The sequence below is a fragment of the Felis catus genome, chromosome E3 (assembly GCF_018350175.1).
Source record: "Felis catus isolate Fca126 chromosome E3, F.catus_Fca126_mat1.0, whole genome shotgun sequence".
Classification (NCBI taxonomy): Eukaryota; Metazoa; Chordata; class Mammalia; order Carnivora; family Felidae; genus Felis; species Felis catus.
In genome coordinates, this window is record NC_058383.1 from 41,157,242 (window position 1) to 41,180,199 (window position 22,958).

The 22,958-nt window shown below is 47.0% G+C and overlaps 1 protein-coding gene across 4 annotated transcripts in view; it reads left to right on the forward strand.

Moving 5' to 3' along the window:
- The window catches only part of LUC7L (LUC7 like), a 44,963-nt gene extending 26,738 nt beyond the window's left edge, over positions 1-18,225 (forward strand). For 2 of the 4 annotated variants that reach the window (XM_023246769.2, XM_023246772.2), the window contains exons 5-11: positions 4,534-4,644; positions 5,352-5,495; positions 11,183-11,359; positions 14,329-14,417; positions 16,201-16,230; positions 16,674-16,841; positions 17,875-18,225. In XM_023246769.2, the coding sequence (XP_023102537.1) occupies positions 4,534-4,644; positions 5,352-5,495; positions 11,183-11,359; positions 14,329-14,417; positions 16,201-16,230; positions 16,674-16,841; positions 17,875-18,016 (861 nt within the window). In that variant the 3' untranslated portion in view covers positions 18,017-18,225. Of the gene's footprint in view, positions 1-4,533; positions 4,645-5,351; positions 5,496-11,182; positions 11,360-14,328; positions 14,418-16,200; positions 16,231-16,673; positions 16,878-17,874 lie in introns of all 4 variants that reach the window. The other 2 variants (XM_023246770.2, XM_023246771.2) reach the window with 2 other exon arrangements.
- Positions 18,226-22,958: the final 4,733 nt, after the last annotated feature.

Consider the following 22,958-nt stretch of genomic DNA (forward strand, 5'->3'; position numbering starts at 1 on the left):
CTGAGCCACACAGGCACACCAAGATTTTATTTTTTAAGTAATATCTACCGCCACCATAGGGCTTGAACCCAGAAGCCTGAGATCAGGAGTTGCACACTCCACCAACTGAGCCGGCCAGGTGCCCCCACTGGATTATTTTATAGTAACTCCTAGACATGGAATTTCATTTGTAAATACTGCAAGAGTATATCTAGAAGTTGAAGACTTTATTAAAAACAGTCATTTTAAAAAATAATATACCATTTGATAGTGTTCAAATTTCCCAGATTGCTTCAAAAAGGATTCTTTTACAGTTTCATTTGTTTGACTTAGGATTCAGAATAAGGGCTATACATTAGAGTGCTTTGTAAGTCTTTTTAAATCTTTTTGAAGAAATTAATTTTTTTAAAGTCTCCTCCTGAACTTTGGTGATTGTATCCTCATGATGTTTTTTTAACATGTTTTAAAACATGTTATCTTTGAAATTCCTGTACCCTAGGAGTTAGATCTGGAGGCTTGATAATCAGATTTACTTTCTTTTGTGACTGGAGGATTTCAGAGGTAGAGCTTTGCCCTTCCTGTTGTATCACCTCAGCTGGCACAGTGATCTGTGGGCTTGGTCGGTACAGACACCCTTTATCTCTTGGTCGTGAAGGTCCCCTTCAGCCTTTAGCCTGATGCTTTAAGCACAGTTGAGGATAGTTGCCTAGATCAGTTACTTCACTAAGGTGCAGCATCTCTTAGCAATGTAAAAACATGTAGAACTCTCATAAGGTTCAAAAATTTAAAGTATAGAAGGTACATTGTGAAACCGCTCTCCTGCTCAGTTCTTCAGTCACCTGGTTGCCTCTAGAAGTAACCAGTTAAGTGTTCTGTTTCCTTTAGAGCTTATGTGCATACCTGAAGCAGATAGTATGTCTGTATTCCATTGTTTTTTTCTTTTGTTTTTACACAAATAGCAGTCTACTATACACTTATTCTATCCTTACCCCTTTTTTTTTATTCTCCTTGTTAGTGTATCTTTGTATAGAGTTCCTTATTCCTTTTTGTGGCTACGTAGTATTCCAAAGCATGGATATCTACATTATGTGACCAGTCCCTTATTGATGATCATGGTGCTGCATTACACATTGGCATTGTATACATGTATCTGGGAGAGATTCCTAGATGCAGAACTGTTGGATCAGAAGGGTATCTTTCATTTTGATGGTGCCATAGTGTTCTCCGGAGGGATGAATGTTCCCACCAGCAGTGTAGAAGAGTTCCATTTCACACCTTTGCCAACAGTGAGTGGCCAAATTTTGGGGTCTTCGCCAGTCAGAGGTATAAAAAGGTATTTATTTGTGGTCCTGATGGGGTTGTTGTAAAAGCATTTCTTTGTGTAGGTATATCCTGCCTAGACCCTCAGCTTGAGCTTGATGGCTGGAGCCTCTGGGAGTTTATCTGGGAGAAGGTGCCTCCCCATTCTCACCACAGGCTCCCAGCCTACCACAGCCTCAGCCTGACATGCCAGGGCCAGGCCTTGACTTCTTGAAAGTGTTTTATTCAGAAATTTCCTAGGAAATGGGTATATAATATGTTTGCTATTAGGTCATCTCTATAAATAACATTTCTCAACTTGAACACTGGCAAATAAACCGCAATATTAACATATTCGCCAATGAAAAAGTTACAGAGCAACACTTTCCTTTAGCATACATATATTGAAAAAACAAAAAAATTTTATTTTTTAAATTCAGTAGAGATCATTTTTTCCTCAAATTGTTTCCTATTTAAAAAAAATTTTTTTTTAAGTTTATTTATTTTGAGAGGGATAGTGTATGCATGCAAGTGGGAGAGGGGCAGGGGAGGGGCAGAGGGAGAGGGACGAAGAATCCCAGGGAGCCTCCACACTACCGGTGCAAAGCCTGGCACAGGGCTCCATCTCACGACTTCAAGACCACGACCTGAGCCGACCTCAGGAGTCGGATGCTTAACTGACTGAGCCACCCAGGCGCCTTTGTCTTGCTTTTTGATGTTTTACTTCACAGGTTTCCAAAAACTACACACCATATCAACTAAATTTCCAAGCTATCTTTAATATCCCATAGGAGACCAGTTGTGATTATACCTACTTTTTCTAGCTACAGATGACAGTGTAACAGTTGTATTTGCTAAGTCAGGTATTCTGAATTAGAATCCCTTTGTGACCTTGGGCAAGTTCTTTTAACTTTTCCTATTCATCTGTGAACTGGGCTGGTACTGACTGCCTCACAGTTGTGCAGATTGGGTGTAAGGACTTTGGAGCCAAGCCACAAGGGTTCTTGCACCCTGATGCCATTACTTAGTAGTTTGGAAACTGTACCTCAGTTTTTTCACCTGGGAAATGGAGACTTTCAGAGTTTCTGTGCAGCTCTTTTAAGGCATGTGTGGACATGTCACACAGTACAGGGGCACATGTGTGCTGTGACCTGTCTCCTTGATGGCACATGCTTGTTTCTGGCCACTGTCATTTCTGCTGGGCTGGGAGCAGCAAATAGCCTTCAGCAGCAGTCAGACTTTTGTGCCAATTGTACACCAGCCCTGTGCTCAGGTACCCTCAGTAGTTCATATTTCCTCGTACCATTCCTAAGCCACAGAGGTTGGGTCACGTTCTGGTCAATTGTGGGCTGTGATTAGGACTTAATTTTTAGACTTGGGTACCTTTTTTTTTGTTTTTTTTTTTTTTAAGAAAAATTATTTAAACCTCCTCTTTGATATATTTTAGGAATCAATCTGAATTTGACAAGCACTTTGAAGAGAAGAAGCAGTAGAACAAAGCATCGTCTTTTAAAGAATGTGGCAGTTAAAGGATGTCCCTGTGGTCTGCCTATTTTGGGTTGTGAGGTTTCCTATTTAGTTTTTAGCTTATCAGATGTGTGAGTCTGTAGCTAATTGAGGTTCTGCTGAAGCTGCAGTTGGTTGCTTTAATTGGTAAGGCCTTGGCAGGGTTATTAGATGTCTCTTGCCCATTTGACCCCTGATGTGTAGATTCGTGGGTCTGTTTCAGGGGAGATTGCTCTTTTTGGGTATATAACGGAGGGACACTATACCACAGACTTGACACCTCTGTGTGGGTGAACCTGGGGCGATTCAGGATGGTCTACTGGGATCCATTATCCCATGTGAGCACAGGTGGCATGGGACTTGTATCAGATTGCTGGCACTTTGATCCTGGTAAGTTACCACCCTGTCAGCAGAGTTGGTCAACTCTACATCTTTCCAGGAAGTACACTGCATGCAGACACATGATGATCATTTGCTTTCCTGATTGTTAGATTGAAATGTAGCGAAACATCGGGGAATATTTGGATGGCCAACAACACGAAAGGTCCTGAATTCCAAAATCATGGAGTGAAATTGGGAATTGGCCTCAGTGGATGATTAGGCTTTAACCTTTCTTCAGCACCTGGGGGGGCTTGGCATCGTCACAGAGCCTCTTCTCTGTCTTGACCTACTTCCAAGTAAGCATTTGTTTGAAAAGAGGATTTAAGATTTCTAGAGGAGACAGTAACCCTCTCCAGTGTCCCTATTATCCATCCCACTGTGGCAGCTGACCTACTCTCCCCTGGCCATCTTTGGGCAGAGGGACATAGATTCTCACCACTTGGTCTGTTGGCCTTCCATCTGCTTTCTAGGAACTCTACCCAGAGTTTGTTCTGGGTTTGTATTTTTTGGCGATAGTTCACATGGTCTAGTCATGTCATCCTGTTCTAAACTCTGTTGCTGTCATATTTAACACAATGCCGACATTTGCAAGTTGACTTGTGGGTGTGAGTTAGGAGGTGCTAATCACTGGTCATAGCCTGACACATCTGTTTGTGTGTTTATCTGAAGTTACGCTGGAGCCTTTGACTGGTCATGACAGATTAACTGCCTAAAACCTACGAAGCAGCTTATTAATTAGTGTATTTTAGTGTTTCCCACAAACTCTTCAGAGTGAGCAATTAGGTATCTAGAGTTTCTTTTCCTTTATCTCTTTGGGTAAGTAGTAACCAGTTTTCCTGCTACTTTAGACCGTAGGCAATAACTAACCATACTCACAGCTCTCAGTAATATTTGTTCTATTGTTTTGTTTTGAGGTGGAAGGGGGAACTCTACCCTCAGAACATGAGGGAATAATATTTACGTGGCTCACACAGACCAGTGAGTACATCATCTGCATCCCCCACAGCTCACCAGCAGAGGGCCTCTGTTACTAGTCTCAGTCCACCCTTCCTGCCCCTCAGAGAACGCTGTTAATTATGGCCAAGTGTTTTAATTAAAAAAATTCCTGGAAATGTTATTGAGGGATGGGGGTCCTTTTACAAATTTTAGAAATAAACAGATGAGAAGACCATGCTTCTGAGTCTTGGTTTAACAAAGCCCCTTGGTTTAATGTGATTATGGACGTGCTGGCTATAGTGTAGTTTAAGATCTTCCCGCTGAACTTACAGGCTTTTAAGAAACCAACCCAGGAGTGTATGTCCTATTGAATAAATGGGTTCCAAGGCCCTGCATGTAACTGATCATAGCTCACTGCTTCTCCTGAGCTAGGCAATGGATCACTTGGAGTCCTTTATTGCCGAGTGTGATCGGAGAACTGAGCTTGCCAAGAAGCGACTGGCAGAGACACAGGAGGAGATCAGTGCAGAAGTTTCTGCGAAGGTATGCCTGGGAGACATTAACATTTGTTTTTTGTTTTTTAACATCACCACATAAAATAGGAAACGGGGGAAAGCTAGTTGAGAAATGGTTAGTTTGTGGGGCACCTATACCGCAGAATAAAGGAGGTAGATCTTTGTGTAACTGGCCTATCGGTTCATCCCTCCTCTGCTCCCCCTCTTTCAGCACAACTAAGTCTCTGTGGTGTCCTTTACTTTCAGTTTTGTAAAGGCATCACTTAAGATACGTGCAGTTGATAACTGGACCAAAGGTGCTACTTTATTTCTAAAATTAAATTCCAAATGATTAGGCATTTTGCTTACAGTACAAATTTATACCTTTAAACCTGGATGTTTTATGGCCTTTACCCAGAAGGTTGAGTTGTGATAGAAGTGAGAAGAGACAGCCCAGAAAATGACCACCGTGATGACCCTGACCACCACGTTGGAAGTGACAGACATGCTCTTACTGTCTTACATGCTCTTACTGGGATGCAGTGGCCAGGTTTAGTTTAAGGTCAGGGTCACAACAGTGCTAGTAAGGATGTCAAAATTTCTGTATTTTGCATGCGTTCAGTGAGGATCCTTGCTGTTCTCTTTAATTCCAGTGGAACGGAACAGAAGAACAGCGAGAGAACCACTCACTTTCTCTTTGTTCTAGTCTTTTGGTTTTAGATGTCTGCTTACCTGATTATTTCTGTCTTCCCTTAGGCAGAAAAAGTACATGAGTTGAATGAAGAAATCGGAAAACTTCTTGCTAAAGCTGAGCAGCTGGGAGCTGAAGGAAATGTTGATGAATCCCAGAAAATTCTGATGGAAGTGGAAAAAGTCCGTGCAAAGAAAAAAGAAGCTGAGGTTAGTGGGAAATGTCTTTAAGAAAGAGGAAACTTAGTAACCCCAGAAGATTCACCATTTGGGCTAAAATTAAAGCATTCAATTTTTTGAATATTGGAAAGAAGTTGGAAATAAGATGCTGTATGGATAGGATTGTAGGATTTAGAGTCTGTGCACAGTTGGGTTTGTGCCTTTGCTCTGCCCCCCTGTGACACTCGTTTGACATCAGACCAGTCCCTTACCAGCCCTGAGCATAACACCTATATGCAGAATGCAGTCCTGAGAGTGAAGTCACTGGAGTGGTGTCTTCTTTTTTTTTTTTTTTTTTTTTGTAATGTTCATTTATTTATTTTGAGAGAGAGTGCTCGAGCATAAGTCAGGAGGGACAGAGAGTCCCAGCTGTACTCTGCACTGTACTCTGGGTAAGTGCATACATAGCCCATTGTGGGGCTCGATCCCACAACCATGGGATCATGATCTCAGATCTCAGCCAAAACCAAGAGTAGGACGCTTAACCGACTGAGCCACCCAGGCACCCCCAGAGTGGTGTCATTTTACTCTCTGATCCTCTGGCTCCCTAGGAGGTTGCTGGGCTGTGGTGGTTACTCAGCTGGCATGAGCGGGTCAGAGTTATATTGGAGAATGAAAACTGGGTGTCCTTGGCGACAGTACATCTCTCGTAGGGAGAACCTGTGCAGACTGAGGGTAGCATCCAAGTGGTGTTGGTTGGGATGCCAGGCCAGGATGTGCGGTGGAAAAAATGAGTCAGGGACTCATTGTTTGTATCACTGACAACCATGTTCTTCCTAGATTATTGTGTCCATCAGATATGCTTTGGATCTCAAGTCCTTACCCCTGGAATGGGAAATGGCTCATGTCGGCTTTGAGAATGGTGGGAACAGTAGAGTCAGAGGGAGGTGGGATGGTTGTGTTCCTGTAACACATGCTCATTAAGCTCCAGCTCTGTGCCAGATACTTTCTGGTTGTGAACAAGCCAGAGGATGCCCTTCTTGTGGAGACAGTGCTGGAGGCGGGAGGGGGTGCAGAGAGAAGAGTATGTGAACAGATGGATATGTTTCATTCTGAGGAAATCTGGTGCTTAGAAGCAATGGGGTCTGGGGGCACCTGTGTGGCTCAGTCCATTGAGGGTCCAACTCTTGACTTCAACTCACGTGGTGATCCCAGGGTTGTGAGATCGAGCCCCGTGTTGGGCTTTATATTGGGCATGGAGCTTGCTTGAGATTGTCCATCTCTCTCTCAAAAAACAAATAAATAAAAATTAGAATAAATAAAAGAATTCTTTAAAGAAGAAAAAAAGAAATGGGGTCTGAGTTTGAGAGTGACTTTGTGTTGCCAAGGGTCTCCAGGTAGAGTAATTTGGTCCTGGGAGTCCCCTTAGTGGAGACCTATGAACTGAGACGGTTCTTAGAGTGGTGGGGGCCGGTAGAGGTGAGCAGATGGCATGTAGTTGTCAGGTCCCCTTTGGTTATCTCTCTACACCTGGCTCAGCATGGTGATGAACACGCAGTAAGAGCTCCGTAATGACTAACTGAATGCATGGATAGCGCCAGGGGCCTGTTGGTGTTAGAGCGATGCCCACTGAGGCAGTCAGTACAGGGAGCAGAAGGATTACTCAGGACAGGGCTGTGCTGGGGTTGGGGTCATCTCCAACTTTTAAGGTATCTCCTGGAAGGTGGTGCCAAGATAATGCCTCATACCCCTGGCAGGACAGCACCTGCTTAGTGACATATATAGCTGATATGGTCCATTCTTGAACATGAGAGGGAGAAAATTCACAATACAGATGGGTTTTCTTTTAAGTTTGTTTCTTTTGAGAGAAAGAGACCACAAGTGAGGGAGGGGCACAGAGAGAGACTGAATCCCAAGCAGGCTCTGCAGTGTTAGTGCGGAGTACAATTTCGGGCTTGAACTCCTGAACTGCCAGGTCATGACCTGAGCCAAAGTTGAACACTTAGCCAGCTGATCCACCCAGGTGCCCCAGATGGATGTTTTGTAAACAAGTTTTTTTCCCCAGCATTTTTATTTATTTTAAGGGAGACAGATTGAGGAGAGGAGAGGCAGAGAGAATCCCAAGCAGTTTCTGCACTGTCAGCACGGAGCCCGACATGGGGCTCAAGCTCACCAGCCGTGAGATCATGACCTGAGCTGAAACCAAGAGTCAGATGCTCAACTGACTGAGCCATCCAGGCGTTCTCCCCCACCCCCCACCCCAGATGGATGTTTTGTATGTAAATGCTTAGATGTATTCAAGGTAAAAGATGGATGGGTTGCGAATGTGACAGTTGCAGGTGTTACCTTGAGTGGCATTGCCATGTTAGTATGAGTTGGTAGAGTTCCAAACAGTCTTTCCTGGTTTACAGAGTAGATCCATATCCAGGAAATTGCATGTATATTTAAATCTTGCGTTCTGCACAGAATTTAAGTCCCTGAGTATCTATACAAGTGTAAATCACGTATATACATCCTTATGTAGGATCTAAACCGATGTATATTGAAATGGGAAATTTTTGTGTACATGTAGGAGAGTCCTGACAGCTCTGTCCAGTGGGAAGCTCTGTCGCCTGTTGGTACGTCCTGTGTCCCAGCTCTTTCAGCTTCTAAGAGCCGAGCAAACACCAGAAATCCTTAGGATGGCTCAGAGATTTGTATGTAGGCATAAAAAATTGTAGATGTGGGGTTCATCATGTGCATGTCTGCAGACAGCCCACACAGGAGCAGAATGTAGCATGCGTGGCTCTTCGTGCCCAGGACTCCTAGCATCCTTGCCCTGGCCATTTGTCCTCCATCCGCATCACTGAGGGTGTCCCCAGGAGGCAGCACCACTTTCTTAAAACCACTGGGAAAGACAGGGTGGTGTTGGGCAGGTCTGGGCAGTGCTGACCTAAGGTAATAAGGCACCTGTGGGTTCCTTTCTGCTTTTAGTAGTGGACAAGGGTGGGTGTGTTGGGTAGTCTCAAGAAATTATGCAGAGAGATCCCATGTACCCTTTAGCCAGTTTCCCCCAGTGGTAACATGCTGAAAAGCTGTAGTACAGTATCACAAAGGATGTTGATAGTCAAAAGTCCATCACCACTGAGATCCCTCCCACGATCCTTCTGTAGCCACACCCACTTCTCTGACCCCTGGCAACCACCAATCTGTCCTCTATCTGTATATTCTGGTTATTTCAAGAATCTTATGTAGATGGAGTCATACAGTACATAACCTTTTGAGATTGGCTTTTTTTTTTTTTTAACTAGGCATAGAGTTTATTTTTAAAGATATGAGGTGGTGGTATTCAAAGTTTTGAAACTAGAAAGGGACAGAATATCACAGATATTCGTGTGCCCAGCATATTTACGTTTTTGAGTAAGGTTTTTGGTTTTGTTTAGCAATGGGGCACCTGTGTGGCTCAGTCAGTTTAGCGTCCAACTTCAGCTTGGGTCATGATCTCACAGCTTGCGAGTTCGAGCCCCGCGTCGGGCTCTGTGCTGACAGCTCAGAGCCTGGAGCCTGCTTCGGATTTTGTGTCTCCTTCTCTCTCTGCTCCTCCCCCACTTACTCTCTGTCTCTCTCCTTCAAAAATAAATAAAAACATTAAAAAAAAAAAGTTATAGCACATCATAATGGAAATTCAGGTTCCCAGTCCTTCCCCCTCTAGTCCCATTCTCTCCCTCCTCAGAGGCAGACGTTACTGTGCATTCAGTTTTGTCTTTGGTATTATGCATGTGTACCGCCTGTAAACTCTGTGTGTGTGTGTGTGTGTGTGTGTGTGTGTGTGTGTGTGTGTGTGTGTCTGCGTTGTGTGCTTTGTGTGTTTAAAAAGTCCCAAATAGGGGCGCCTGGGTGGCTCGGTCGGTTAAGCGTCTGACTTCGGCTCAGGTCATGATCTCACAGTCCATGAGTTCGAGCCCTGCGTCGGGCTCTGTGCTGACAGCTCAGAACCTGGAGCCTGTTTCAGCTTCTCTGTCTCCCTCTCTCTCTGCCCCTCCCCTGTTCATGCTCTGTCTCTCTCTGTCTCAAAAATAAATAAACGTTAAAAAAAATAAAATACAAATAAAAAGTCCCAAATAAATGCTGCCTTTTTTTTTTTAATATTTTTAATGTTTGCTTATTATTTTTTTTTTTTTTAAATTTTTCTTTAACATTTATTTATTTTTGAGACAGAGAGAGACAGAGCATGAACGGGGGAGGGGCAGAGAGAGAGGGAAACACAGAATCGGAAACAGGCTCCAGGCTCTGAGCCATCAGCCCAGAGCCCGACGCGGGGCTCGAACTCACGGACCGCGAGATCGTGACCTGGCTGAAGTCGGACGCTTAACCGACTGCGCCACCCAGGCTCCCCAATGTTTGCTTATTTTTGAGAACAAGGGCGCGAATGGGGGAAGTGCAGAGAGAGTGGGAGACACAGAACTCAAAGCAGGCTCCAGGCCCTGAGCTGTCAGCACAGAGCCTGACGTGGGGCTTTAACTCATGGACTCACGGGCCTTGAGAACATGACCTGAGCCGAAGTCGGCTGCCCAACCGAGCCGCCCAGGCGCCCCTAAATGCTGCCATTCTATACACATCTCTCACTTGCATTCCTCACTTAGCACTCTTTGTAAGGTCTCTCCTTGTTGCTACATACAACTTCCTTCAGGTTATTGCTGTAGGCTTCCGCTTCACAGACGTGTTACTGTCCGTTGGCGGTTTCTCATCTTACAGACAGCTCCACAGCAAGTGCCCTTGCACTTGTTTGCTGGCACGTGTATGAGCGTGTTCTAGGACGTACGCCCGGAAGAATTTCTGGTAATGGCATGCACTGTCTTGCTCTCAGATTATTCAGTTGCACCACCTGTTAGTTGCACCAACCTAGTCTCCTCCCCGCAGCGTATGAGAGTGCCCACCAGTTGAATGAATGACATGGTAACTTACGTTAATCTCCATTTTCCGGGGAATTTTGAACGTGTGAATTAATGGAAGATCCCATAAGTAAGGGTCAGTGACTGTTGGAATGCATTTCTTAAACCTGGGTTTGGAAAGAGTGTTTTAGCTTTGGCACAAGCGGCAGGAGCCATGTCCCTCTTTTCTTTTTTTTTTTTTCTTTTTTTTTTTCTTTGATATTTCATGCATTCCACTTTGAAGCTGAGTGAGTTACTCCTTATAATAGGATTCGGACTGGAGTGGCTGCACTAGGTGGTGTAGTTTGCTCTGTTCTATTATATACTTCCTTCTTTGAAGAGAGGGTCTAATGTATTTGTCCTTCCACATTTTAGTTTTTGGGGTTGCATTGGTATACAGTTTTCTGGATGTTGGGACACAGTCTCTATGAGTGGCTCTTGTATGTTTTGCTGGTTTCTTTGGTTTGGGTTTTGTGCTTTGTTTTTTCAAAGGCCCCTTTTGAAGGTTCTCCCTTCTTGCTTCTCTGGCCCTCCTAGACTCTCCTCTGTGCGTAGCTGAGACCCCTTCTCTGCTGGCCTCTGAGACCAGCACCCTGCTTGTCAGAGATTTAAATGTTCTTACTGTTTTGGAATCATGACTGTTAGTTCATTTTGTAAATAAACGATGAAAATTGAGTTGGTTACAAATATCTGAGGCTTGTAAGTGGTGTAGTTTTTATTTATTTAAAAGTCATCCCTATAGTCCCTTGAAATGTATCCATTTTGGGGTTGAATATTTGGTTGTGGTGCTGGGTACCTCACTGTCCTTGATCTGTTCCTGTTGTCCAGGAAGAATACAGAAATTCCATGCCCGCTTCCAGTTTTCAACAGCAGAAGCTGCGCGTCTGTGAGGTCTGTTCAGCCTACCTTGGTCTCCACGACAATGACCGTCGCCTTGCAGACCACTTCGGGGGCAAGTTACACTTGGGGTTCATTCAGATTCGAGAGAAGCTTGATCAATTGAGGGTACGTTAATGTGTTGTGTTTCTGGAGAAACAAGTCTCTTGACTGTCCTCATGTTTCTTGACTTCTAGAAAACCTTGTGTTTTTATCCTCTCTCAAGAACGTGCCTTGAGTTTTATAGTGAAGTATTCTGATTTCATCACTTTGTTCACACGAGAGATCTAAGGTCTTAGAATCCAGAGGGACCTTGGATATTTATTTAGTCTGCACTTGTTTACAGGAAACAAAGAGTCTCGTCCCCAGGTACAGACCGCTCTTGCCCACCTCTGAAGTAACTTCTGGTTGGAGATCGGAAGAGCCAGTAGTCTCGTTTTTCTCCTTGGGCAGAGGTGGATGTGTGGAGAGTGGTTAGGCTAGACAGAAGATCACATTTCCCGGCCCTTGCCTTTGAGCCTTCTCTGGAGGATGCGGATGTGGTGGGGCTTTTTTGGATGGTGCTGCTGCACCACTGTCCACCTTTGTCTCTTCCCCAAGACTCCTCATTTTCCTAGGTTAGGCTCTAAAACATATCATGGGTGCAGAACATTCAGAAGGAAGGATGAGCGTGTTTCAGATACTTTGAACTGTTTTTCAGACTGGTGGAGTCCTCCCTGCTGCGTATGGAGACCGTTGGGATGGGGTACTAGGCCTCCTATGCAGGCCTTCCCTCCACGCACGTGAAATTCAGTATAGAGGGACAGACATATGGCCCCTGACTGGGACCCTGTGACCATCGGGGTAGAGAGCCTTGTGTGTCCCCAGAAGGAGCAGGGGGGACAGAGCTCTGCCCCTGAAGAGGGGTTGCCAGCAGGTGCGGTGTGAACTCACCAGCAGGGGTGGGGCTGGGGTGGCAGCGTCTGCTCTTGAAGCATTCAGTTCTGTGTTCCCAATAGAATTTTGAAAAGTGATACACTCCGTCACATATTATTAAGTTGGAATTTTGTCCTTGCAAGTTGACGGATATGAAAGGTGTAAAAATATTTGTGTCGCCAATAAAATATAAAACTTTTTTTAATGTTTGTCTATTTTTGAGAGACAGAGTATGAGTGGGAGAGGGGCAGAGAGAGAGGGAGACACAGAATCTGAAGCACGCTCCAGACTCTGAGCTGTCAGCACAGAGCCGGACAGAGGGCTTGAACCCACGACTGTGAGATCATGACCTGAGCCGAAGTCGGACGCCTAACCGACTGAGCCACCCAGGTGCCCCGCCAATAGAACATAAATAGCAGTTTGGTGTCCACTACCATGCCTGCTAAAAATGTACTACTTAGCAGTTGGAAATGGCACTTTTACATTTCTCCTTTAAATTACGTTTCCATTTTCTATCATCCCATAATTTTGTCCTGGTATTTTTTTTTTTAAGTTTATTTCTTTATATTGAGAGAGAGCGTGAGCAAGGGAGCAGCAGAGAGAGAGAGAGAGAGAGAGAGAGAGAGAGAGAGAGAGAGAGAGAGAATATCCCAGGCAGGCTCAACACAGAGAGAGCCCCACATGAGGCTCGATCTTCCAAACCATGACATCATGACCTGAACTAGAATCAACAGTTGGACGCTTAACTGACTGAGCCACCCAGGTGCCCCTGTCCTGGTATTTTATTTTTTTTTTTTTTTATAGCTGAAAACTTTTTATTTTTTTCTTAGCACATATTTCTCCAACAGAGATGAGAGTATATTGAAAATTTTCCCCCTAAAACCTTAAGAACTTAAGTATTAACTTGATCTAGAAAGCATGTTTTATCATTGAAGTTACAAGTGGCATGTCGTTGACCAAAGCAACATAAATGTATTTTGATAATAGCTGTTAAACTAACAACAGAAAATGTATTTGTAAGTGCACCTCCTAACAGTAGGGAGGGGTAGAGTTCTGGGCCCTAATCAGAGATGGCGTCCCTTACATTGGTCCCAGAGGTGTGCCACACACTGAGGGTAAGAGCGAGGCAAGACCTTCTTTGTTAGGGGTGGAAGCATAGTGTCTAGGAAGTAGGGAGATGTGGAAAGGAGTTAATGCCAGACCATAGGCCTATGCTCGGTCACATCCCCTTTAGGAAGTTAAGGGGCTGAAACTCCCATCCTTAACCCTAACCATAACCTGTCCATCGTTGTGTGCCTGCTCAAGTGTAGGACAAGTGAAACCAGGGGTGGAGGGCCAGAAGCAACCAGACAGGAAGGCTCTCGTGCCTTGGGAGTGCTTTGAGGACAGCTGGCCCCTCTCTCTCAGTCCTTGCTACGCCTCTCATGCAGTGTCTGGCTGTAGTCTGCAGCAAGGTGGGACCATCCTTTGTGCCATCATGAGCACGAAAACACTGATGACCCTTTGTCTCCCTACTCCACTCTACACAGGGCTTCGTTCCACTCAGCAGAGAGGTGGGGGCATCAAAAGGCTTTGAGTTGACCTTGGGTGGGAGTATGCAGACCGATCCCAGGGCTTTGAGCTAAGCTGTGTCAGTTGTGTTCGGGTAGTAACGTTTCTCAAGGCCTCCTCCTGTCTGTGCATTGTCTTTGCTCCGTGTTTACAATCCAGCCTGATGAGCCAAGTATTGAGGGTTCAGGGTCTACCTCCCCTGGCCTACTGTCGCCATGAGGCTGGGTCTAAAGCCAGTGTAGCACGCAGCACCCCAGGGACAAGCAGCAGGATATGTTTGGTTAGAGACGTGTTTTTTTTTTACCATAAAGTTTGTGGAGTCTCCTTTGGGTAAAAAAATAACTTTCTGGATTGGTGTGAGGCAAAAGATAGATTTCTGTGACTTAGAACTGTAGCATCTGTTAGAATATACACATCACTGAATTTGTAAGATATAATGATAAAAGCGTTATTTTCTCGTATTTCCCATTAAGAAGCTTTAATGGTGATTGTGTTCCTGTTTCTTAAGAGTTTCTATTGGATTTCTAAATTATCAATATTGAGATTACGTAAAAGTGCTTTGTTAAACAGCGTTCACACTCTAGTTGGTGTAACTTGCTCTTCTCTCATTTTCCAATTTCTTGTTTATTTAGAAAACTGTGGCTGAAAAGCAGGAGAAGAGGAATCAGGATCGACTGAGGAGGAGAGAGGAGAGGGAGCGGGAGGAGCGGCTGAGCAGGAGGTGAGTCCACGGCGGATCCACGCCCAGGGAGACCCTGCTCCTTCCTTCAGTCTGGCTCATAGCACTTGAGCTCAGCTACGGATCTCAGTGGCCCTTAAAAGAAAAATAAGCAATGTGCAACATGTTTCGGAGAGCAGGGTTTGGGCTGGCGTGGTAGGAGCCTTGCGGTGCGTACACGGCCACCCTGAGCTGCAGGAGCAGTTGTGACAACCTCATTTGTACCTGGAACGGTGTGAGGGAGGGCTGAGCGGTGGCAATGGGAGAGGCACCTGCCGCGCCCCCATGAGGTCAGGGCGGACCAGTCGGGCAGGAGCAGAGACTTTATGGAGCTGGAGCGTGTTCTGTCACACAGCCGTACTGCCCTAGGGGGAATCCGCCAAAGGGCCTTAGGGCTGAGTAGACTCCAGTGTTGACTGAGGGTTGTGGGGCCAGTGGGCAGGGGCGGAAGCAGTGAGAACTGTGAGGAGCTACCTAGGAGAACCAGGCGAAGGAGCTGCTGGTTGACGGGTGCAAGTGGGAAGGGTGTGGGTGTGTTGTGGGGGTAGAGCTGATAAGGTTTGCTGGTACGAGGTGGCGAGGCAAGCAGAGGGGGATTGAAGTCGGCCTCACTGCTCTCTGGCCTGGCGTGGCCACTTAGGAAAATGGAGAAGACTGGGACCGGTGTATGGGGTGAGAAGGCGCTGCGGGGAATAGAACTTGGCTTTGACTGTATTCACTTTGAGATGCTTAGGAGACATCTGGTCAGAGTTCAGGCAAGAGGCCAGAGGCCAGACCACGCTCTCGTGGGGCACAGCTCGCTGTTCCTTGAAAGGCCTGGATGCTGGGATTCCTGGAGGAATTTCTTAGTTTGTAATTCAGAAAGGACAGATCACGTTTATAGTTTCCTCTGTGTTTCTTTTCATTACTTTAATCATCTAACAGGTTGTGATTGTAAAGAGACTCACTGAGTATAAAAATGTATTAAGCAAAACATGTAAGTCTCTTTTTACCTGAAAGTGACCACTACTCCGGTGGGGTGTGTCTGTGTGTGCGGAAGCACGTGGGACCCTTGCCTCACCTCTGAGATCTTCCCCCAGCAGGGGTGCTCCTGACAGATACACAGTGCCCTTACAGTGATGTGGCAAGGTTAACTACCCTTTTTTCCTCCCCCACCTTCACACTTTTTGCACATCCCACCCCCTGCCTCTGGCAGCCACCAGTCTGATCTCTGTATCTGTGAGGTTTGGGAGTTTTTTTAGGTTCCACAGATAACTGAGATCGTACAGTATTTGTCTCTGACTTATTTTACCTAGCATCATGCCTTGACGGCCCGTCCATGTCGTCACAGATGGCAGCATTTCCTTCCTTTTTGTGGCTGAGTAGTGTTTCGTTGTGTATTTACTTGTTTGTCCGTCCATATGTCGGTCTCCATGTCTTGGCCCTTGTAAATAACCATGTGATGAACGTAGAGGCACAGAGGTCTTTTCAAGATAGTGATTTCAGTTTCTTTGTTCCTGTTGTTGAGAGGGGCAGAGGAAGAGAGAAAGAGAAGGAATCTGAAGCAGACTTCACGCTCAGTGCGGAGCCTGACGCGGGGCTTATTCCCACACAACCCTGGAATTGTGACCTGAACTGAAATCAAGAGTCGGGGGCACTTGGAGCTATAGGCCTGAGAACTAGAAAATAACAAGTCTCTGAGAAGCTGACTCTCCTTCACCTTGTAGACTAGGGGCACCTCTCCTCATACATATGTGAGGGGCGGGGCAGTTTGGGGGAAATTGTTCATCTTTTTTTTTTCTTTCAGGTCTGGTTCAAGAACCAGAGATCGCAGGAGGTAGGTTTGCAGATCCATTAATGTGTTCTCAGTCAAATGTCCTTTTCCATGTGCATTTTTTCCTTAATAGTTAACCATTACAGCTTCACCGTTGTTACCCGGTGGGCAGGGCTGGTTGGGGACACACTCAAACCCTGTCTGTCTTCGTCAGGTTGGTTGGGGCTTAGTGCAGCAGAGGGACCCACTGTCAATGAGAGAAGTCAGGTGGGATTGCTGAGGCCTATGGGCAGTGAGTGTTTCCTGGCAAGATGTTTTCGGGAAGCATCAGTGGGAGCATCAGGCCATAATTCTCTTTGACCGGAGATTGATTGTGAACCCCAGTTGTATTTTTGTAGGAGGGAAGGGGAGATGCCAGGGAAGCATCAGGTCAGACCTGCTGAGAGAGAAGGGCTGTTGGGATGGGGCCATCACAGCCTTCAGAGCCGTCTGGGTGTCTGCTGCAGGTCGCGCTCCCGGGACCGGCGTCGGAGGAGGTCAAGATCTACCTCCAGGGAGAGACGGAAGTCATCCCGGTCCCGGTCCCGAGACAGACACCGGCGCCACCGCAGCCGTTCCCGGAGCCACAGCCGGGGCCACCGCCGGGCTTCCAGGGACCGGAGTGCGAAATACAAGTAACTACTCTGACTCCTTCAGTAGCTGCAATCGGAGTGAGCCCCTTCTCTTTGTGTTCCCAGGGTCTGCTGGGGGTCTGTCATCGGGGCCCGTTGGCCATACCCGGTAGGGATGGGTCTGAGGCTTTTGCCTCAGGAGCCTGGCTGGGCATCTGTGGGACTGAGTGTTGGAGCCTTGAGAATTGTGAATGGGGCCCAGGGAACAGGGAGCTCTAAGCAGAGAGCAGCGGGTAGATTCAGGGCCAGGACAGTTGAGAGGCTGTGGGGGTGGTTACATGGGTATGGCTCCCTCTTGTGACCCGCTGCACACTCAGTGTCACCTCCATACACAGAGCCCCTGAGATTTGTGTCCTGACCAGGTGCCTCTTGCCTCTGTTTTATTTTGTTTTTGTTGTTGTTTGTTTGAGGAAAAACAAATTAAGGTGTTTTTTTTGTTTTGTTTTGTTTTTTTAAGTTTATTTGAGAGAGAGAGAGAGAGAGCATGTACGTGTACATGCACAAGTACAGAAGGGGCAAGAGGGAGAGAGAGAGTCCCAAGCAGTCTCTTCCCTGTGAGTACAGAGCCCGACGTGGGGTTTGAACTCAAGAACCACAGGATAGTGACCTGAGAGAAGTCAGACGCTTAACCAACTGAGCCACCAAGGCACCCCAAGGAAAAACAAATTAAAAACCATTCATACTCACACTTCAAGATAAGCACTGTGTGTGCTTGATTGTAGCCTTTTTTCCATCACGTTTACATAACGGGTCATATTTCTCATATGCACTCTTGTTTTTTGCTCCATTTACACTCAAGCGAAAGCTTACCCTATTGGGAGAAACCTCTGCACATGTTACTTTTTCATGGCTGCCTAACACTCCTTTGTGGCGTGGGCACTAGACGGCTGCCCTCTGGCCTTCTGTGGGCCTCCCCAGGTGTGCTGGGTCTTGGCCTTCCCTAACCTGGTGTTGAGGATCCGAGTTGTCAGCGCCCCAGGAGCCAGCCTGAAGGGGGATGCCAGCCTCCTCTGAGCCTCTGGTTCTCTTTTCCCAGGTTCTCCAGAGAGCGGGCGTCAAGGGAGGAGTCTTGGGAGCATGGACGCAGTGAGCGAGGGGCCGCTGACTGGAGGCTGGAGAGCTCCAACGGGAAGACAGCTTCACGGAGATCGGAGGAGAAGGAGGCTGGCGAGATCTGAGCCTACATCTGGGCCTGTAAATAGTCTGTTAAACGTTTGACACAGCCTAAAGTACCCCTTTATATTTGCTGAATACACCTCATCTTTTGTAGTTTACAATTTCTATTGTTTTGGAGCTAGCTGTGAGTTTCTAGAGATGTACAGAGTTGCTCCTGTGTTCTGGGGTTATGTTGAGTAGGAATAAATAAATCTGACAGACGGCCTCCTTACTGCTGCGGTGGGGTCTCTGCTGTCCCTCCTGTGCTCTAGAGACTTCACCATGGCCTTCCATGGTTGATGACACGCTGGATGTTCTCCGTGAGCTTTATTCACCGTCAGAAATGCTGACCTACTGTTAGACATCACTTTGAGTGTTGGCATCTGACATGCCTTGCCGCCCTGACCAAGCGGAGCGAGGTGTGCAGAGTTGTCTGCCTGCTGGGCTGGATGTGTCCTTTCTGAGGGTCTGAGCTGCCCGGCCCCGCCCCTCAGTGCAGACCACAGCAGGCTCTGCGGGGGAGGAGGGAGGTGCCCCATCCTGCATCCACTTCTCTGGAAGGACTGCCGGTCTAGTGTGCTGTTAGCATAGCCTCAGCCTGCCTGGCTCCAGTGAACCACACTGCAGTTCCCCCTTCAGGAGTTACTTAAGGACGAAGAAAGGCCTTTGGACGGCATCCACGTGGCAGCCACAGGGTCCTCAGAGGCAGGGGTTACTGATTTGGGATCAGGTTGTAGTTCGACTCACACTCAGGAGAGGCTAGTGGTGTTCTCATGCTCTCAGCTGCTCTGTCACACGAACTCAGAGACCAAAATCAGCCCATCAGCCCTTTGGGTTGGTTTATTCTAGGAGGGAGCTTCTGATGGCCAAGTTGTGAAAACTGTCATCCCCACCCCCTTAGTGCAGAGGTGGCCCAGTGGGCACATGGTCACTGGGTCTGGATCTTGTGCCACCAGCACCGGGAAGTGACTGGTAGCCGTGCTGTGGACTCTGGTATCGCAGTCTGTCCCCTTCTAGGAAGATGTGTGGATAGGTGGGTACTCCTGCAGCATAGGTTTTCCCTGGCCCCCTGTCTCCACAGGGAGGAAGGGCAGTGTCAGTAGGGTGTCCGTGTCCTGCACTTGTCTGGGGCCCAGGCTGAGCCAGGAAGAAGGGGCCTTGCTGGAACATCCAGTGGGAGGCTGCCAGAGAGCAAGGGGTAAACGTCGGCTTGGTAGGTGGCGTAGACACCAAGCGGGCTGGGTGGTGGAGATACGTCTTGGGTTTGGGAAGTAGAGGCAGATTGGTGCAAAGCCACGAATGGATTAAGGGTGGTCCTAGGAGGGGAGGGGCGGAGGGAATGAGGGCTGGGGTCCTGGGTGCCTGACTCGGCTCTGCAGTCCCGTGTGGGGAATGCAGAGAATGGTCTGAAGCAGGCAGGGATACCCTAGCTTAGATAGCGTGAGGGTGTGCTGCTAGGAGGCAGAGTGTCAGAAGGACCTCCTGCCTACACCCCCCATCTCCTGGAGGGTTAGGCTTTAGAAAACAAAAGAAAAACAAAACTGTAGAACAGTAGTAAAATACACACAGTTTACCATTTTAACCTTTTTTGTTGGTTTGTTTGTTTACTTTTGAGAGAGAGTACGAGAGGGGTGAGGGCAGAGAGAGGGAGACACAGAATCCGAAGCAGGCTTCAGGCTCCAAGCTGTCAGCACAGAGCCTGATGCAGAGTTCGAACTCAGTAACCACCAGATGATGACCTGAGCCGAAGTCAGATGCTTAACCGACTAAGCCACCCAGGTGCCCCATTTCAACCATTTTGAAGTGTGCATTTGAGTGGTATTGAGTGTGTCACCATCCATGGAGGGGTGGTTTTGAAAGGGCATCCCTGGACTTAGTGAGATCTCAGCCACGAGCATGAGGCTGAGGTCAAGGCTGCAGCTGCTCCCTTCACGTGTGGGCGCTCACCAGTCTGTAGCGGAGCAAGGAGTCTGGAGCTCTTATGCTTGACTCTCCAACCTCGTTATTGGAGGCGCCCACTGCCTCTGGTGCACCCCAGGCCCTTGAGCCTCGTGGCTTTCAAGGGTTCACCAAGCTCCTGTGTGCAGGAGTGCAGCGGACACACCGTCCTGTGTTCCAGGTGGGTGGAGAGGAGGAGGTGATATTGATGGAGGCCACGCACGACACTCCCAGAGCTCCACAGCTCATCCCAGGTGGGTTTCAACAGAGGTGAGCTCCTGGTCGGGGGGATGTGGAGGATGCCTAGAGAAAGTCACCCATAAATCATGAAGTGGCTGGGACCAGAGTTCACCACCCCACCTTGAGTCCTTGCTAAGAATACAAAAATGTGGGAAATGTTTATGGAGAAGCAGGGATGCAGGTCAGGGGGTAGTTGCAGTCCCTGAGGAGATTTGGGTGGGCCAGGCCAGCAGGTGCAGGGCCTCCAGGACCCCAAGGTCATAGTGGAATCCATGTTCCTTGGGACCACCCCAGGGCTGTGTGGTGCCCTCAGCCCCTCCCAGTTGCTGTTCCTTGAGGATTTCCCCGCTACACACAGAGTCCTGTCGATTGGCGGAGGACAGAGTGACCAGTACCTAGTGTGGGTTGTGGCACCTTCCTGTGTAGAGGTCTGGGGCTACCTTCCAAACTCAAAATGGGGGTCTCTAGCCAGGTCGAGGGCTGCCATCTGATGAGGGGAGGGTTGGAGAGAATCTGTTGGCCTTGTTCCCTGCATGGGAGCCCATAGGATCCACAGCAGGGCCCAGCCTTGGGCAGCACCCACCCCAGGGTTCACTGGCAGGTCCTGGGCTCTCACTGCATTCTGTGGATATGTGGAGATCCTCCCTTAGGGTACTGAGGTGCACTTGGCGGGGCCTGGGAGCTAGGAGAGCTCCCTGGGCAAGGTGGTACCCATCTGTGATTGGAGTAAGGGGGACAGGGGCTGTGCACCAGAGTGCCTTGGAAGGGACCCTTAACCTAGAAATGGGATGGTGGCCACAGTGAGGGCTGGGATCCGCATATGGTTACGCTCTGGTAAGATTGGGACAGTTGAGTGGTTCTTAGACTTTAACAGGTACCTTAAAACAGGTTGCTACCCTGCCTCCCCGCTTCAATTTTCTGGGGAGGGGCCCCAGAAAGAATGTATTTTCATTATTTTGTAGGTCGATTTTTTTTTTTTTTTTTTTTTGGTTAACATAAAATTCAACATTTTGACCGCTTGAAAGTGGTTTATAATCTATTCCCAATGTTATGCTATCTAGCCCTCTGTAGTTGCAGAACATTTTCATCACCCCAAAAGGAGACCTAGTTACCAGTAGGCAGTCACTCTCTCTGACCCAGCCCTAGACCATTGCTCATCTACTTGCTGTGTCTGTCGATTTACCTATTGTGAACGTTTTCTGTAAGTGAAAGCACGGTAAGTGACCTGTGACTAGCTTCTTTTACTGAGCGTAGTGTTTTGCAAGATGGTCCGCACCGTACCATAAACGTAACCCTCGAGAGCTGGAATGGGGGCAGCAGGGTGTTGGGGGCCAGGAGTGGGCACCAGCTTCAAACCCTGAATGACCTCTCTGGGATGTGAAGTGAGATGCTGACTCAAAGAGGGGCCCCCAGCTCTTGGCATCAGGGCACACGCCAAAGGTAATACTTGGACCTTAGGAAAGGGGGGTTGAGGAGTCATGTCCTCAGTTGATGACACAGTTAAATCCTCTGTCCACTGCACAGTCCGTATGCCAGCACCCCAGACAATCCCTCCCCTACTTTCCGCACATGCCCTGGGCATCCTCTGGCGCGTGAGGCTTTGTGGTGCCACGTCGCCCTGCATGTTATATCACTGCTGACAAAGCTGATGGCTACTTAATGGATGGGCACAAGGTCTGGTGGGTAGCCATGGTCCCTGACCTAGCCCATGCAGGAGGACTGACCGTCCTCACAGGAGTGCTAGTGCTCCCTGCATAACACAGATCCACAAGGAAGGCTGAGGGGAGACCCTGGGGGTCACCGGATTTCCTGAGCACCTGAAGCTCTCTAGCGCTTTCTGGCCCTTTGTTCCTGCCCTTCACTCTTTTCCCTCCCTGGGGCTAATACAGCTGAGCCTGTGGGCTGGGGCTACCCTCCCAAGGCAGTTGTGCAGGGGTCACTGCCAGGGGAGGAGCAGTGGTGAGAGCTCGTGAAGAAGACTGCCCCCACCACTGGACCCAGACACCTTCTTTTTGTTTTTATGGAGATATCATTGATAAATGGTGTTCTGTTAATTTCAACAACACACATATATGTTGCAAAATGGTCACCACGGGAAGTCTGCTTAACATCTGTCTTCACAAATTGTTTTCTGGTGGTGAGGACCGCTAAGCTGTACTCTGAACAGCTTTCAAATATACACTATGGTGTTATTGTATATGTAATAATGTAACTATGTAATAAGGTGCAGTATTGTATATATAATGCTGTGTATGTAACTAATAATATGTAATATGGTGCCATGTTACTGTACATATAATTTGGTATATGTAATTAGGTAATAATATAGTGTGTTATTTGCATAATACTGTATGTAATTATGTAGTATAATACAGTGCAGTATTATATATAATACTGTATATGTAATGTAATGATATGTAATACAATGAAGTGTTCTGTATAAAATGCCATATGTAATTACTATATATGGAATACTGTGTATATATATAATTAGGTAACATAATACAGTGCAGTATTATATATGTAATACTATGCATGTAATTATGGAACAATACAGGATAGCATTATACATAATATTGTATATGTAATTACATAACCTATAATACAGTGAAGTATATATATTTGTAATAGATGCATGTAAATATATAATGCAATTATATATAAATATAACTATAATACTGTATATTATGTAATATATAATACAGTATGCTTACTGTATGTGGAATACTGTGTATGTAATTATGTAATAATACACAATGCAGTATTACATATTCCTAGGCCTTTTTC